The sequence below is a fragment of the Trichosurus vulpecula genome, chromosome 5 (genome assembly GCF_011100635.1).
Source record: "Trichosurus vulpecula isolate mTriVul1 chromosome 5, mTriVul1.pri, whole genome shotgun sequence".
Lineage (NCBI taxonomy): Eukaryota > Metazoa > Chordata > Mammalia > Diprotodontia > Phalangeridae > Trichosurus > Trichosurus vulpecula.
The window spans coordinates 248,190,661-248,209,000 of record NC_050577.1 but is presented as its reverse complement, the minus strand read 5'-3'; the positions used below and the strand labels follow the sequence as shown (position 1 = coordinate 248,209,000).

The window sequence follows — 18,340 nt, the reverse complement described above, 5'->3', positions numbered from 1 at the left end:
ACAGCATAAAAATAACGTGCATAATCTGGAAAATGTCCAGAGGATGGCAGCCGTGAAGGGCTTTGAATCCATGTCATACATGTTTAACTTGGAGAAGAGAAGAATTGGAGGAGGAGGGGAAGAGAGCAATGATTGCTCTCTCTAAGCATTTGAAGACCTGCCATGTAAAGGAGAAACTCGATTTGTACCATTTGGCCACAGAAAGCAGAGCTAGAAGTAATGGGTGGACAATGAAAAGAGGCAAAATTAGGCTAAATGTCAGGAAAAACTTCCCGACAATTAGAGCTATACTAGGGCAGAACTGGTTCTGCTATACCCAGTATAGTATACTGGGTATAGTACCCAGCACTCCCTGTCATGTACTCTTCCATCCACTGACCCAGACTTCTGGCTGTTTCATGAACAAGCCCCTCCATCTCTCAACTCGGGATTTCCTCTGTTTGTCTCCCATACTTGGAAAACTCTCCCTCCTGAATTCTGTGTACCAGCTTCCCTGGCTTCCTTTACATCGACACTAAAATACCACCTTTTACAGGAAGCCTTCCCAAAATCTCTCGGAATTCTAGTGCCTTCTCTCTATTATTTCCTATTTATCCTGCATATAACTTGTCTTTATTTGGTTTCGTGTTGTCTTCCCCCTTAAACTGTAAGTTCTTTGAGGACAGAGACTATTTTTGTCTCTTTTTGTATCCCCAGGGCTTAGCACAATGCCTGGCACATAGTAGGCATTTAATAACACTTTGATTGATTGATACCCAGGTAGGTGGTGGGTTCCCCCTCCTTGGTGATCTTTAAGTGGAACCCAGACAAACACCTGACAGGTTATTATACTGAGATTCCTTTTGTTTATAGGTTGGCGTAGATAGAGGGCCACTGAGATCCTCCCAAACTCTCGAAATATGTGATTACTTCTATATCCATATACTTTGCATATATTTACACACGTAGACACACATACACACTCACTTCTGGCAAAAACAAAGTAATATACAGAGGGAGAGGGTAGCATCTAACTGTGGATTTCAGGAAAGACTTCATGAAGGAGATAAAACCAGAGCTAATCATAAAGGAAGGCAGGAATCCTAAGACAGAGGGGAGAGGATGGAGTTCATTCCAGGTGTGTGGGACAATATATGCAAACATGGAGGAGGGAGTCAGAATGTTGTTTCAGAGAGCATCAAATTAGCCAGATGGGCTGAAACACGGAGGGCAAGAAAGGAAATAACACAAAATAAATCTGGAAAGGTAGGCCAGAGCCAGAGAGTGAAGGGCTTTAAATGACAAGGGAAAACGAGGAAATAGATCAACTTTACATTCAAAGACCCATTGACATGTTGGGTATTTTGCTTATTTTAGCATCATTTTTTCCCCAAAGAAAGCACTCAATATTGCAATTTAAGCACTCATTCTCAAAAGCAGCCATATTATCAGTATATAATCAAATTTCCATGTAACAGCATGGTATAAAAAAGAACCAGCCTTATTTATAATCAGGAAGCCCTCCCACTGATACTCATTGACTTTATGACCCTTGGAAAATCACTTAAAACTTTCAGAACGTCAGGAAATTCTTGAAGAATATAAATTGCAAATGAAATTATATTTTTATCAGGATATTCACATACTGATTAAATCATAGGCCATCAAAAAAAAATAGCCTACCCTAACCACCTCAAATCCTTTTTCCAAAAACAAAAGCATAAAACAATAATGTTTAACCAGGTATACATGTGTGCTAACGTTCAATCATAAAGACATTCTGTAAAATGGGTTGTCTACATATGAAGGTAAATTGAATGAGATGAAGAATGCCTTTCAGCTAGAGTGTTTGATGTACATATGCTGCTTTTGAGGTTTCTTTTTTAAATTATTGTAGCTGGATACACTCCAAGAATAAAACTTTCACACCTTTTTTCTCGGTGTCTGAGAAATCATTAGTCCTTCAAAACCACTAAGGCAATTAATAAGAAAAGTGGTATGTGAATAAAGATTTAGAGGCTTAGCCAATGTCATACAAAGCAATTTCCAAAACCAAAAATACAGATAAAGTCTCCAAGTCCCAGACCCATGAGACTCTTTCTTTCCCCCTTCATCTAGTAAATGCTGCATCATTCCAGCCCATTAAGTAAAACCGATACTTATTCTGTTTCTAAGAACTTGCTGGGTTTTGTTTGACCCATCTAAATCCACTGCAAGCTTATTGTCATGTTGTTGTTGTATTTATCTCTTTTTTTCGAAGTTCTAGTTTCCAGTTATTCATTTGTTGCTTGTTGAGAAGATTCCTGAAAATTGTAGGCTTAACTTTGCCAAGAACTCAAACCTGTTTTCCAGACATTTAATCCCTGTGGAAAATAGCAGACTGTACTGGAATTCTTTGAAATAGTGTCACAAAATTCCTGTGGAGGTATTTGGAGCCTGGTCTAATGTCATGTTCATTTTACTTAGCTGTGCCTTTTGGCTTTGCTGTGGCTGATCCTCAGATAGCCCTAAACAGAAGTGACTTATTCGGGTCTCACCTTGCCTGGCAAAGATGACTAGGGTTGTCTAGTTACTCTTCTTTTTCTTGTACTTTTCAAACATCCCTGGAATTGACATCTATGTTCCATTGTAATTTCTCGTCACCATTTTATGGGGCATTTCTTGGCCCATTATCTTTATTCTGTCTACTTGGTTCCCTTGATTTCACCTGACAGCTAGATGGAACCTTGGATCCATTCACTGTGGAAAACAATGATTTATGTGGTAGATTTAACATCAAATTCCATTTCAGGAATTCTAGGCCTGAATTCTAGACCTGGAAGGTGATGGGATGAATGTCTTCTATTTTTAAAAGAAGTTATACAGATGATTTTTATGCTCTTCACTTTCAAATATATCCCTCTGTACTTCTCTATCCAGAAAACTAAGAAAATAAACCCAAATACTCAGAAGGATCTTATCGGTCCAATAATGAAGTTTATAACCTATCCATTTGAGTCCATCTCTGTGATCTTTATCCATATCCTCCCAAAAGTTGGCCACAGGGGTGCACTCAGTGTGGAAATTTTTGAGAGAAGTTCAGCAAATATAACTATCACAGTGAATGCAACAGTCCACTCATAATACCAAATCTTCTCTCTCTCTCTCTCTCTCTCTCTCTCTCTCTCTCTCTCTCTCTCACACACACACACACACACACACACACACACACATGCACATGCACACATACCACACCCTTTTGAAATGAGGTAGGAAGGTACACTCTTTCATCTCTTTGGGGTCAAGCTTATTTCCAGTGTTCAGAATTAATTACATGGTATTCAGTTTCATTTTTTCCTTTTCTTTCCATTTACTTTTTGTAATGTGTAAGTTTCCTGATCCTACTTACTTAGCATAGATTCATGAATCTTTCTAACTAATACATGTTTCATACAATACCCTTATGTATCACAATTTGTTTAGCGAATCTCCACCTACTTGTACATCTAATTTGTTGTCCATACATTTAATTTTATCAATCACAATAAAAATTCACATTTGTCCAACCAAAAGATCTTAATAGATCCTTCTCTTAGATTGAGGGTTCTTTACCTCTAATTATGAACCTGTTTTTAAATATTTTGTTAACTATACGGTTTTTTAGTGATCCTGTGGGTTTTTTTTTGCATTTATAGGAAAGGATCCATAGGCTTATTTCACCAAAATTCCAAAAGATCCATGGCAAAAAAACAAACAAACTGATTTTATATAAAATAAACATTGCCACATGAGCCAGGAACATGAATTTGTTGTTGTTTTAAGTCTCCCTGATTTGGTTTCTTGGGCTGACATTTCAATGATTTCATCATAATGGATTCATGTTTTTATAAAATCTAAAGCCCTCTAGGTGTCCTTCAGTGATTCTGATTTTCTCTAAGCAGAAACTCCTTTTCAAAAAGCACTGGAATTTTAATTTGTCAATATCAGAAGATGGCTTTGTACGCTCTTTGTAATTTGTGTCTCTCCAAGTTCTCTTACATTTCTAAAGTTCCATGACCTATGACATTGAGTCAGAATGATTTCCTTAGCTAGAAATAACCTATACACTTTGTGAAGAAAATTCTGAATTTCCGCTTGACTTCCAACCAATTATTGTCCTATGTATATCTTACACACATTCCATGATGCCCTAAGCCATTATAAAGTAAGTACTAGTTACTTCCATTTTATGGCTGAGAAGACTGAGGTTGATATGGTGAGTGACCTCCCAAAAGTTATACAACTAGTAAATATCTGAGACAGGTTTAAAAACCCAGGTCTTTCCAATAAATCTCATACTTTCCAATGGATCTGGTTTTGACACTTGTCAAAAGGCCAGTCATTGCAATATAGGTTGTTTCTACATCCTCATGCTCTGTTAAAATATGGAACATCAGAAAGAGTCTTGTCTTGGGAGTTAGAGGTCCTGAATTCAAATCTTACCTCCAGTATTTATTATCCAAGTTATCTTAGACAAGTCACAATCTTCTTGGGAATGAGTTTTCTCATAGGCAACAAAGACGGGGTTGGACAAGGTGACTTCTGTTGTCCCTTCAGTTTCTAAATTTATGATCTCTGAATGATTAAAGATAGGATGGCAGGAGAGATACTAGATTGAGGACAGTAAGAGGCACTGAAGAAGAGGTAGATAATGGGGTGGGGCAGTCATATGCTGGTGGGCCATGGAATACAACTGGCTGGAAAATCTCCATATTTCAACTGAATTAGGAATCAGGGATCCATGACAGACACTAGCCAGATAGCTATGAGCAGGTAATTTAACCCCTCTGAATTTCAGTTTTCTTCTCTGTAAAATGAAGGTTGAGGGTAGAGGGTAGATTAGGATGACCTCTAAAGTTTCTTTCAGACCTAAATCTATGATCCTATTAATAGGAGATTCAAGAAATCAGCTCTGAGTCCTGAATCTGTCAGGTAATTGTGTTACCCTGAGTAAATCATTTGTGTTTCTGACCATCAGTTATCCCCACCATAAAATGAGAAACCTATACTAGATTTCAGCTACAAAGTCAATCCAACCATTTTACATTGAGTATATTGCAAACCACAAAGAGCAAATAATTTCAGAATGTTCAGATTTATAACTCTGAATAATTCTTGTGTCATCTGGAGATCCAGATTGTCCTACCAAACAACTCTAGATGAACATTTAAAATATATTACCACCTGAATACAATGATCAAAGAAAATAGGTCAATTAGAACAAAATGTGTTTTTATTCTGAATAAAAATATACATTCACATCATTGTCATTTAATTCTTAAAGTCATCTGATGCATAATGAAATTACCCATGCTTTCAGCAAAATGTACTATTTTAGCAAATTGAATATTTCTTCACAAAGTTGTATTTTTTTTAAGAGCAAAGGGAATTGTTAGAAGGTAGACTTGATGGGTGACTGCTTAACTCCTGTAGTTTCATTTTCTCCCAATCTGGCAGTACAAGACCATGGAAAACACCAAACCAAGAATCTAGAAAAAGAAAAAGCATGCCATTATGTAGGTGTTTCAGGAAAAAAAAATCGGTTTCCAAGAGATCACCATCAGCTTTCCCCTTATCTTGTAGCCATCTCAACATCCTACTACCCTGAGACTCTGCTCCAAGTGGAGTGGGGAGGACTCAGAGTCAGAGACTTTGCCCATCCAGGGACACCAAAAATTGTTTAGGATGTGTTGTGGTGGAACCATCTCAAAGAATTCAGTCAGACCACCTCTAATCCAAATATAGGCATTTATTGAGATTGATGCCTCTCATGAAGCGGGCTAAGTTCCAAGAGGAACCAATAACTTCAGAGAAAGCAAGATGGATTTTTATAGGGTAAAGATGCAATTACCCAAAAGAAATTGTGAATATTAAAAAGGCAGGTGATGTTTGTTAAGAGATTAGGTAATAGGGCAGAGGTCCCAGCCACAGTGGAATTGTACATGCACTTGCCTACACAATGCACGCAGAAAAACCCATGGCAGTGGGGCGTGTTGTATGATAATGATATTATAATAAGCCTCTCTATGTCGTAAGTTCACTCTAGGTCAGTTCTTTACTATTAATGCACAGGTGCCTATACAGGAAAGTCCTTTCTATTGTTTTGGGGTCCACATCTTGCTTGGGCATCCTGGTGGTGCTGCTTTCTGATTGGCTGAGTGTTATGGTCCTGTCTGAGACTAGATGGATATGGCTGTGGTTGCTTGCATGGACACATATGTAGGAAATATGAGGAATGGGTCTTGAGGCATTGGCTGGCATCCCATCACATGGACACGCCTGCTGTTCTGTGAGAAATAGGAGTTCATGGACCCACCTGTTGTTCTAGTGAGCAGTGAAGCATATATGAAGAAGTTAGGCTATTGAGTGGGGGGGGGGGGGCAGAGAGTGAGTGGCTAGGTAGGGGCAGTGGGGGCCTGCTGTTCAGTGGGGTCTACGAGGAAGTTAGAATATTGGGGATGGGGGCAGCTTTATTAGGATTCCATCACTTTCATCTGGAAGGAATAGAAAAATCCTCATATAGATGTACAAGATGGTATTTGAACTGACTGAAAGAAACTTGGCATTCTAAGAGGTGGGAATCAGAAATGATTAGGAGTGTCTACTTTTTTCTCTTAAAAAAAAAGACTTTTCACCATCAAAGTAGGATTTTTAGTTTGAATTTTGGGGAAAAAATGGTTCTGAAGAGTTACTACTTTGCCTTTGGAGAGCAAGGAAGAGAGGAGGGGGAAAGTAAGAATATCCATAAAAGATTAATGGAAATAGAGGCAGCTAAGTGGCGCAGTGAGTAGAGAACCGGCCCCAGAGTCAGGAGGACCTGAGTTCAAATCTGGCCTCAGATACTTGACACACTTACTAGCTGTGTGACCTTGGACAAGTCACTTAACCCCAATTGCCCTGCCTTCCCCCCTCCAAAAAAAAAAGAATGGAAATAAACAAAATGACGGGTAAAGGCAAGATGACAAAAATCCACTGTGCCATTCATGAAACAAAAGCAGCATTCATTAGCTGAAAAGACAGCTAGTAACTCAATTTCTCATATTATGCTGTCAGTGGAAAGACAATCTATCATTGTTTGAGGAATGAGCAAACAATTAAGAGAGGCCATTTATATTCATGATAAAGTAGTGAAAATGTCATGCCCTTCTCTGCAAGAAAAGCTCATACTTTTCAGAAGCATTTTCTAGAATGGTTGCTCAAAGTTGTTATTGATTCATGATTGATGAAACTCCTGGGAGTAATAACCATGCTAGCCTTTTTTAGGGCAACCTTTCTCTAGGGCGTGTTGACTGACAAGGTCAGTCAGTAGCCCTTTGTTAGACAAGTTGAACACTCATAGGTTAGATATTGGATCTGTGATTTTGATGGTGTAAGAGATTCCTGAGAGGGGAAACTCCCTCTAACAATGCAGGTCATCATGACCTCAGCAGTCTAGGGTATTAACGTTGCCTAGAGCACTGAGTGATGCACTGTCAAAGGCAGAACTTACACTAGAGTCTTATGGGTTTTGAGGCTTGCTCTTTACCCAAACTGCCATGCTTATTGACTTCAGTAATCAACTGAGCAGATCTAATAGTCTGATTATTTCTACTTCCAATTCTGACAAAGGCTTGGGAAATTTCTTTGGAAGAAGAACTTCCTTTGAAAACATAGCATTTTAATATGCAAATGTTTTATGTGATTGCATATGTATAAGCTATATCTAATTGCTTACTGTCTCAGGGAGGCAGGTAGCAAGGTAGGTTGAGAGGGATAGAATTTGGTACTGTTAAAAATTGTATTAACATATAATTGGTGAAAATAAGATATATTGATGTTTTTTAAAAAAGAAACTATGTCATTTTAATTGATCTTAAATATTAACTTAAGGGGGCAGATTCAGGAGATGGGTCATCAACGTGGTCTCCAACCTTAACAGAGACATCAAAACAAATCAAGGTCTAATTTGCCAGAGCCGATAGGATTTTGGTCTTTTTGCTAGGTGGCTTGTTTTTCCTTTGAGATATGACTTTATCAGGGTACTTGGGATAAGATACAGTGAGTCACTTAATGTCTCTGGACCTCAGTTGCTTATCTGTATAGTGAGGGAATTGCATAAGGTAATTCCCAAGATCTCTTCTAGTTCAACCTTGTGATCATAATGAAGGCTTTTAAATTCCCTCCACAGAAGCAGATCAGAAATTAGTCTGTAATTTTATGGGGCCCTGGGAGATTGAACAATTTGTCCATAGTCACATGGCTAACATGTCGGAAGTAGGAATTCAATACGTCTTACTGACTCTAGGACAAATTTTTCAGGAGCAAATCTGAGAATCTAAAACAATGGATTTCAACCTGAGGCCCATGAACTTAGTTTTAAATATGTGTCTGTGTGTATACTATATACATACATATATAAAAGAAACTTTCAATATAATTATTTTCACACATTTAAAAACATTTTTCTAGGAAGGGATCCATAAGCTTCACCATACTACTGGATAGATAGATAGAATATCACTTATCTTTTTTAATTCCCTTTGAATTGGTGGGATTCTCTGAAGACCACATAAGATTGGCTTTAAATGAGATGATCAGAGTTCAAATCCTAACTCTGATACTAAGTAGCTAAGTGACCTTAGGCAAATCACTTAACCTCTCTAGGTCTCAGTTTCCTCACCTGAAAAATGAAGGGCTGGACTAAATGACCCTAACCTAAGTACATTTACTTGCTCTAAGTAGAAATTTATATTTTCCCGAATGAGTTATTTTGTGAATAGTAAGAAAAGCTAAGAATGGACTAAGCAATAGGAAGGCAGCCTTAGAAAGTGTGTGAAAGACTAATACTCATTTTATGAGCCAAATTTTCACAAGCAGAATAGCAGAAACTCTTTCCAAGGCTACCCTAAAATAGGGAGTCAAATACAGCCAAGAAAAACACCTGAGGGACTACAAAATAAAATCACCTTGATTAATAGCCAAAAAACAGCTTCAATTTAATGAATTGAGCAAAATATACTTTTTATATGGGTCTTTTTTTTTACTCTACTCACAACCATTTTAGTAACTACTAGAAAGACCTAACCTCCCATTTTATTTATGTGGTATGTCTCAGAACATGGTCACACCTCATTTCCATTGTGGAGCTGCTATAAAGTGCCTTCCTTCCCCCTCCCCACCCTCCTTAAATAACCTGATCTGTGTTTAAAAGATATTTCCCTGTACTGCTGCTGTCCTTGGGGCAACTAAGAAAATATCCCATGTGCTCATGGCTCTAATGCACTACTCCTTATGTACTGCCCCTTTGATTTAAGGATTGCTGTAGAAAGACTGAAGTCTCTGAGGTGGAGACTTGTTCATTTATCACCTGCCAAAAGCACAAGATATCCCCTCATCTCTGTAACCAATAGCTTCAATTTCCACATTAGCTGGGAGAGAGGCAATGATGATGCTGTGGATGGCAGTGTATTTGTGAAGACCTGGGTCTAAATCCTGTTTCTAACAAATATTAACAATATGATGGCAAGACACTTGCTGATCTAATGACCTTGGAAAATCTTGAAGACTATAAGTTATACAGTAGTTACTGATCTATCCCAGTAAAGGGGATTTATTTATTTATTTTTACACCAGGAGTTTCCCTACACAGATGAAATCACAAGTGAGGTCAAAAATAAAAAAAAGAGGCATACTCATAATTTGGAACCAAGGGCAAGTTTAGAAAAGACTAAGATGAGAAAATCAAGGTGATATTTTCATTTAGTTCATGGATTGGGAATACCAGAGGTCATCTATCTAACCCTTCGTTTTACAGATGAGGAAACTGAGACCTAGAGAGGTTAAATGATTTGCCCAAGGTCACAGAGCTACTTAGTATCCAAATTAGCTCCACCCCTTAGAATTCAACCAACAGGGAATTTATTAGGGTTCCTTCCCACAAGTTAGTGTTTATTGCCACTTCCTTTCCCCCAAAAAACTTGACTGGGAAATGGCATCACTTTTAAAAGTCACCTAAGTGGCATCCTTTTTAAATGGTCCCTGGTAAAATTCCTCCCTGTCTACACTATGTTTCCAATGAGAGATTAATGAGACACAAAAACTCTGGGGAGAAAATTGTATGGCATTCCATGAGTGACATTGACATTCTGAAGGCATGTGTATAGCTGCCACAAAACAATGATCCCAAATTTGTGATGGGAGCAAGGAGAGAAGTCAGGGGAGGAAGAAAAGAACCTACATTTTTAGCAGGAATATATAAATGAATTATGAATTTTCCAGGGTTTGGGAAAAATTGCAAAATATAGATCTCTAAATGAGTCATCTTTTATTCTCTTAGACATGTAAAAAAATCCATCAAGGATGTGCAAACCACAAAACGAAAATGTATAAAAATAAAATTCCATTTGGAAAGGTATGGATGCAGGGTGGTGCAGAGGATCAAGAGCTGTTTTCAAACACATGAGGAGCTAGGCACACATCCCACCTCTAACACTAACACATTCTAGGTCTGTGACCTTTAGCCAGTCACATGAACTCTAAGTGGTATAGAAAAGATGCTGACCTGTATTGGTAGAGGGCGTTTCCTCTCTTGGGAGTTCTCTGTGCTAATGATGTAACAGGTCTAGTCCCTAACCCCAGCAAGGTATGGTATCTTTTTTATATTTAACATTAGTAAATGAGTGAGAGGTATTAATTAACCTTAGCTGTCCATAAGGTATATTCAGAAGCTCATTGAAATGAACTCATGCTCCTTACTCTAAGATGGGAGTTGTTCATGGGGTTGCAATGTTTTACTTAATTTCTAAAACTCGTTTACCTTGTCTAAAATGAAATCTGGGGGGAGGGGGAGGAATGAGCCTTGCACCGGTTCAACTTTCATTTTTTATCTGGGAGATAAGAAATTGTAAGGTTTTTCTCTAAATGTGTAAAAGCTGGATTCACTTTTAATTGTTTCCCATTGGCCAATTCCTTGATTTTAATACTGAAATCCCATAAAGTAGCCTTCTCCCTAGCCCTCAGCGATCAAACCTCAAAGACAAAACTCTAAGTAAAAGCACAAAGCAAATGTCACTCACCTCAATCACCGCCACTGCAAATGCAATCGCGGCAACAATAATCAAATTCTGCTTTAGCGCATCTAGCATGACGTCACCGCATGTCTGTAAAGAAAGAGTGGGAGGTTAATATTATGAAGGGTATACGTATATGTTAGCTTGGTTAGTACAAGAGAGTCACATTGGACAAATGATCGTGAATGGGTCACAATCCACGTGGCTGGGAAGAGAACAACCTCCGCTGATGAGATTACAGATGCACTGGAAAATTGGAACAACATAATAGAGTAGAATTGAAGCTCATCATCTTTGTGCCCATCCGGTGTCTTCAATGCAATATACTTAAGCATTTGTTCAATAGTGAGACTAAACTGAGCTTACTCTACTGAAACTCACTGGAGCAAATACAAACTGAATTACTACAAAGGAAAGAATTGTACTGACTCTTGCTTTGTTCAGACTAGATAAGTTCCAGTCTCTTCTGTCTATATCTTGTCTATACGTAGTTGTTTGCGTGTTGGTTCCCCCACTAGATTGGGAGCTCCTTGAGGGCAAGGACTTTCTTTTTTCCCTTCTTTGTATCCTTACTGCTTAGCACAGTGCCTGATACATAGTAAGTGTTTAAAAATGCTTGTCAACTGCCTAAAAAGGTCGACAAACTCTTTGAACCCATACAATAATTACACTAAGGCACTTTTTCTTTGAAATTAAGTGGAAATATAGGGGTTCTTTTTCTGTTTGTTCTTAAGTTGTACTTTTTGCTCTAAATCTTCTAAATCAGTTGATCAATCAATGGGCATTTAATGAGTATCTACCATGTACTAGGTACTACGCAAAGGACTGAAGATACAAAGACAAAAACATAACGGTCCCTGCCCTGCTGGAAGCTTATATTCCATCTAAAAAAGAAATCTTTCTTCTGATTAGTAATCTATGATTATTCCCAATCAGTTCCTAATTTAAACAGAATTTAAAATAAATTTATATTCTTATTTTTACATAAAAATTTCTGTAAATCTCCCATTAGTCCTCATACTTGTTTACTTTAAAAAGAGAGAGAGGAAACTCTAGGTATCACACTTGGGCTAAAATCCTAGTTGGGTACTTTATTGAGGTAAGAGGGGAAACAGTAGTTTCCAAAGAATAAACCAGTGGGAAACCAGCTCTGGAAGGTCCTATGAGTCTGGGACGAATAGTGATCCTGAAAGACACACAGAATTGATTGCACAGACCAGCTGATGAATTTCTTTTGAGGACAGTAACTTTTAAAAACCATCTTTTCCAAACCATGCCAAAGTTTTGATTTTAATTAATCTAACAGCCTCAAGTTTCTCTCCTCTCCACATAGCTACCAGTTGTTTTTTATTCCAAATTTTACACAGGAAATATACACAGCAGAAAGGAATGAGGGTTGTACAAGAATCCATGAATCTCCATTTCCTATCATTTCTTCCAATTGTTTTTTTTTTTGCTTCACTACTTCACTGCTGTTAATCTCCCCACCCCCAATTAAAATGGAGGGGAGGGAGGGAGGGAAGGAGGGAGGGAGGGAGAGAGAGAGAGAGAGAGCACAATGGCCACATTCAAAAATGTGTCTCTTTCTGGAGCTTAAGATGATCACCTCTCTATTAGGAACTGGGTAATGTGTTTCATCGAAGGCTTTTTTAAGGTTGTTTTTCAAAACACTTTTGTTTTCCTTACATAAATCATTCTACTTGTTCTGCTCACTTTGCTATACATTAGTTTCATTCTTTTCAGGATGCTCAGAAATCGTCCTTTTTTGTTATGTCGTATGGCTCAGTAATATTTCACTACATTCATGTAACACAATATGTTCAGCCATTCTCCAGTGGATGGATGGCTGCTTCTCCTTTGTTTCTAGGTCTTTTTTCTCCCTTTTAATTCCTATTTCAAGACTAGGAAGTTTGTTTTGCTTGTAACTACTTCCTCCTTGATCCATGTTCCACCTTCTATTGTTCATTTCAGGTAAAAGTAGTTTGTCTGATACCTACTCCTTCCTTTTCTGTTTGTATACTCTTCTCACCCACCTCAAATGTCAGCAATATCAAGTCACATTCCCTTATTCTTCTTTTTTACTACAGTATATTCCTTTTACTCTCTTTCCCTCAGAACAAAAATCAATCCACATCCCCCAGATCCTTCTTGAACTCCTTCAATACCCTTTGAAGACATTAAGGTTCTGAAATATTCTTCATTCTTCTCCCTCAGTAGAATTTTATTATTACATTATCTTGTGGTCCCTTCAATTGCTCAAATAAATTGACTTTTCTAGGTTTTGTTTAACTTATGCCTACACTTCAAAGATGCTACTCAACTCTTGTCTTTTTCTCATCAATAACACCTAAAAGCTCTCTATTCCATTAAAGGTCATTTTCCCCACCGTATGATTATATTTAGTTTCTCACGATAAGGTATTCTGGGTTGGAAGTTTATAAACAGTTTATAAAGAGGCCTACAGGTCATATGTGATGCTGCCTGTGGTTCTTTGGTACTTAAACTCTTCCCTTTCTGGTTGCTTAAAAGTATATTTTTCCTTCACCACAAGAGCTCTTGATTATGGCCATGAAATTCTTGTGATATTTCTTTGGGAGTTTCTCTCAGGAAGTGATCAGTGGATTCTTTTCTCACTTTGCCCTGTACTTCCAGAAAATGTTGGAAGTGTTCATCTATGATTTTTTCAGCTATAGATTGGGGTCTTTTTTTAAAAAAATTATAGTTTTTAGGGAATCAGATGAGTCTTAAATTATTTTTCCTTGACCTGTCTTCTAGGTAGTTGTTTTTGATAACAGTTTACTTTTTCTATTTTTTTAATCTCATAATTTTTTTTCTAATGTTTCTTATGGTTTTGTAAAGTCATGATTTTCAGGGATTTCATTTATTGGAAACTTTCCTTCATTTTTTTCTAAGTATTCATGAATTCCTTGTAAGGAAAATCCATCTTTTCTCCTTTCAGTTGAGTTAGTCTGGAGTCATGAAGTTACTCTCTCCTTCTGTGTTGAGATTTGGGACTATGTCTAGATCTTAAATGATTCTTTATGGTGATGGATGACTTCTGTTTAATAATCTCTCTAGCATCCCCCATTAGGGTATTTTTACAAGGGCCAGGCTCTGCTCCCTGCTATGCCTTTGCATGGTATAGTTAGCCTTGCTTGGCTTCACTCTGGGTCACTTGGGCTCCCACATTGACCTTTACCTCCTGGGTTTAGGTCCCCTTGATTTTTCAATTTCAGAGCACTTGACCTTCAAAGGCCCTCTATGGAATCTCAGGAAAACATCCTAAGAGCTCTTTGGAGCCCATGGGGTTGGTGCTTTTTGAGAGCTGCATCACCCAGACTGTTCACTACCATTCCTGATCACATTCAAGGTCTACACTGTAGGTTTCCAATGACTCTTGATCTTTCTTGGTGCAGCCATTTTCTATGCCGTTTTTATGCATAGCCTTATATACTAAAAGTCTCTGGCTCTAGTGTGCTGGGAGGTTACCATCTTGTTTGTCTGTATGGCATGGACACTGGCTTTGCTGGCACCTACCTTTCTTCTTTCCCGTGAGCCTCCGGATAATTGTCTAGTATAGGGTTGAAGATATTACTTTCTGTCATTTCTCATTATGAAATCTAATGTACTCCTTAGGTTTTTGCTAGAGGGAGAGAATGTGCAACCTGGATGGTCGTGCCTCTCTTCAGGCAGCCGTCTTAGCCAGAAGCCCTGACAAAGTGATTTTTCTCAAGTGCAGATCTGACCATGTCTCTTCCCTACTCAATAAATTTCAGTGGTTCCCTATTATATCTAAGGTAATACAAAAATTGCTCTGGTTTTAAAGCTCCTCACAACTTCCCTTCTCATACTCTACAATCTAGCCATACTGAACTTCTTTTCTTGCTCTTCCTCACACATCGCACTCCATCTCCCATTTCCATATTTTTGCAGTGGTCAACCCTCGTGCCTGGAATGTACTCCCTCCTCACCTCCTTCTCACTGAATCACTTTCTCCAAGATTCAACTCAAACACCACCTTCTACAAGATACCTATCAAGATTTCCCCAATTGCTAGTGCCTTCTCTCCTCACTAATGAAAACTATGTATTTAGTTTATATTTTGTCTGTGTTTATACATCTATGTGTTACCTCCTCTGATAGAGTGTAAGGTCCTGGAGAGAAGGACTATTTCATTTTTGTCTTTGCATCCTTAGTTCCTTTGTATCCTTAGCCCTGACCTGTAGTAGATGCTTAATAAATCTTGGTTGATTGTATGATCTAGGTCAGTGGAGGAAGCGTATCCTAATGAAGCAACACTTTCTGGATTATTGACATCTAAGTATAACTCTGATATGTCCATAATTATAATTCTACTATGGGTCAGGAGAAGAATCTTGAAATGTTGTCCCTTTTGCCCATTCTACATTAAAATGAGTTTTGTTTCTCCAAATCTTAAGGCTATAAAGTCAAAGTTAATCAAAATATAAAATGTAGCCTCATATATTAACATCAATGCTGTAAATATTACCAAAATATACACAATGTCCCACTGGAGTCTGGCTAATAAATAATAAACTCAAGCCAAAATCCTGGGCTCAAAATGTTTCAACTTCCCATAGCAATTTCAGAGAAGTATAGGCAGGTATCTAGGGCATGATTGACTCAGGAACTGTCCAGGACACAGCTCCACTTGGATTGGTAGATACTAATCCAGAATTGGTCACTGAAAGCTCTAGAATTAATGAACACTTACACCTAGTGAGAATAAATTGGAAGTCAACGGGGGTGCCTTGAAGGTCCCTGGACCAATAGGGAAAGGGTATAAAGTAAGGATGATAGCAACAACTTACAGAGACATACTATTTCCTATATTAGGAAGGAAACATGGTATAATGGAAATACCTCTAGGATTTGGAGTCAAAGAACAAGGGTTTGAATCCTAGTTCAGTCATTTACTAGCTTTGTGTCTTTGGACAAGTCACAACCTCTGTGGGCCTCAATTTCTTCATCCTCATCCATGAGTTAATTGACCTCTAAGGTGCCTTCCAGCTGTGAGTAGAGAGCTCTATAATCCTGTGAGATAACAATTTGTCATATTGCTTCCCTTTTGCCAGATTGAACTAAATTTCAAAAACTCGTACAAAGACAAGAAAGCACTGTTGTCTTTCCTTTTGCTCAGACAAGGAGCTAAGTTCCAAAGGAGAATGGGCACTTTATCCAGGGGAATATAGATCATGTCTTGGGAATATCTTTTTTTCTGAGAAGTTAAGAAATATTGTGGGATCTGAGGTTGCTGGGACTTACCTGTTGCAGAATTTAGTATCACTTCTAGGCTACCTTCCTAACTTCCATATTTGTGAGTTTAGTCCCTAGAAGGAAGCTACTACTACTACCTTGAGGTTCAAAGAAAGAGATACCGATACCTAATATTATAGCAAAAAATCATCCACCAGCAGATTTCCCATTAACAATCAGATAGTAGACACAATTAATTCTTAGAGAAGGTATTTTCTAAGATGGCGTAGTGTACACAATTATTTCCTAAATATTCCCTAGCATGCATTTTCCCTCACAAATAAATACATTAGCCATGAGAAGAGTCAACTCAAACACAGTGGTAAAAAGCCACAAATGTAATATGTACATTTGTTAAAGGCAGCAACGCAACTGTTTTTGAAGGATTTGGAAGTTCTTTTTGAAAAATATTCACACAGTCACCCTAAGGTGACTCATGTGTCCAGGTTCTATTTTCCACAGTTCAACTCTTGATTGCCAAGGATAGCTCTCAAGGTGATAACTGGTCTCTTCTCTGCTGCCCAGGGACTCATTCTTCTAAGCTGCTTCAACTACTTTTGTCTTTCTACATCTGTCTCCACTTCCTGAAGTGACTTGAATTCTTATGAACCAATAAAACTCTCAAATTGTTGAAGGGAGCTCCTTGTTCTAGTTATTGCTAGAAACTATGGCAAATTGGGGGGGGGGGGGCAGGGAAGGGGAGAAGAAAAGTCTTTCTTCCCCCTTTAAAAGAATCTCCTCTACAAAGTGTTTCCAAGTCTTGACTGCCTCCCAATCTCTTGGGCTTAGCTATTCAAAGTCTTCAGAAGGGCAGCTAATTCGTTTGCTCAGCCAGTCAGAAAAATCTAACAACTCATTTATACTCCTTCACACCTTGTTGTGGGGTTGTAGAAAAACTCCTCAACTTTTTCCTTACATAATGCTCCTCTCTTTTAATAAATAGCAATTCTGATATGGTAGGTGAGCAGAATACTTTCAAGTGGGGGAAGTTGAAATCAGCTTTGGGGGCTGTCCAATGGAGAGATTATTCTCAGGTTTGAGTTTAGAGGCTTGAACCAAGTGAAATAAATATGGCTTCCCCACCAAGCAGATATAGACATTTTTGACACAAAGATTAGTACGGCAATAATTGTAAATGTATGAACAAATGAACAACTGACTTTTTTCCATTTGTTTTTTAAATGCCCCTTCGAGATTGCATTAGATGATCTCCATCCTTTCACATAGCTTGCTGTTCTCCTACTCACACGAAGTCCACAATTTACAAAACTTACAACTCATTCAGAGTTAATTAGGAAACTAATGAACATGTCAAACAAAAAATCACATTTTTATTTCCCAGACAGCTCAGTTATTTTTGCAAAAACTAAAAGCAAAAACAAAGACAAAACAAACATGAATTACGATCATTCCAGCACTTGTAGTTTTCCAGACTTCTAACAAATGATACAAGGCAGATGGAAATATTTTGTGAATTTATGACCTGCCTTTTGGGAAAGTGATATATCAGTGAGCCTATATCCAACTGAATTATGTGTGAACTTAGAGGGTGTTTTTTTTTTAATAGTTGTAGATCATCACAGAGGTTTTCAGAATCTTGAAGGAATAAATCTTTAACAGGAAAAAAATATCATTATGAATAGTACGTGTAGTTGCTCTCCCAAAAGCTAGATAGAAATTGTTAAATAATTCTATATTTACTTCCATGACTTAGCTGTTTTCCCACAAAAATGAGTGGTGGGACCAGAAAACTGGTTGTGTGATACTGAAGTTCAGAGCATCAGTGCTCCCCTGTAACTTATTATAGTCAAGGCAGCAGTATTAAGTTCTTCAGAACAGACCTACTAATGTCTTGATAAGAGCAGTTAAAAAGGTTGGAAGAATTTTGTTTTTTTCTTTTCCCACTCAATCTTTTTTTTTTGTCCTTGTTATTTTTTTCAATTCACCATTAGGGTAACCAGTACTGGGAAAGATGCCAGTGCCAAAAGTAACCTTCTGTCATTGTAGGACATAATCCT

At 37.9% G+C, this 18,340-nt stretch overlaps 1 protein-coding gene across 1 annotated transcript in view; it reads right to left on the bottom strand.

Moving 5' to 3' along the window:
• Positions 1–5,208: 5,208 nt before the first annotated feature.
• The window catches only part of TSPAN8 (tetraspanin 8), a 41,412-nt gene continuing 28,280 nt past the window's right edge, over positions 5,209–18,340 (bottom strand). Inside the window, exons 7-8 of the mRNA XM_036761211.1 lie at positions 11,052–11,135; positions 5,209–5,486 (exon numbers count right to left, since the gene is read on the bottom strand). Of these exons, the coding sequence (XP_036617106.1) occupies positions 5,433–5,486; positions 11,052–11,135 (138 nt within the window). The 3' untranslated portion in view covers positions 5,209–5,432. The remainder of the gene's footprint in view (positions 5,487–11,051; positions 11,136–18,340) is intronic.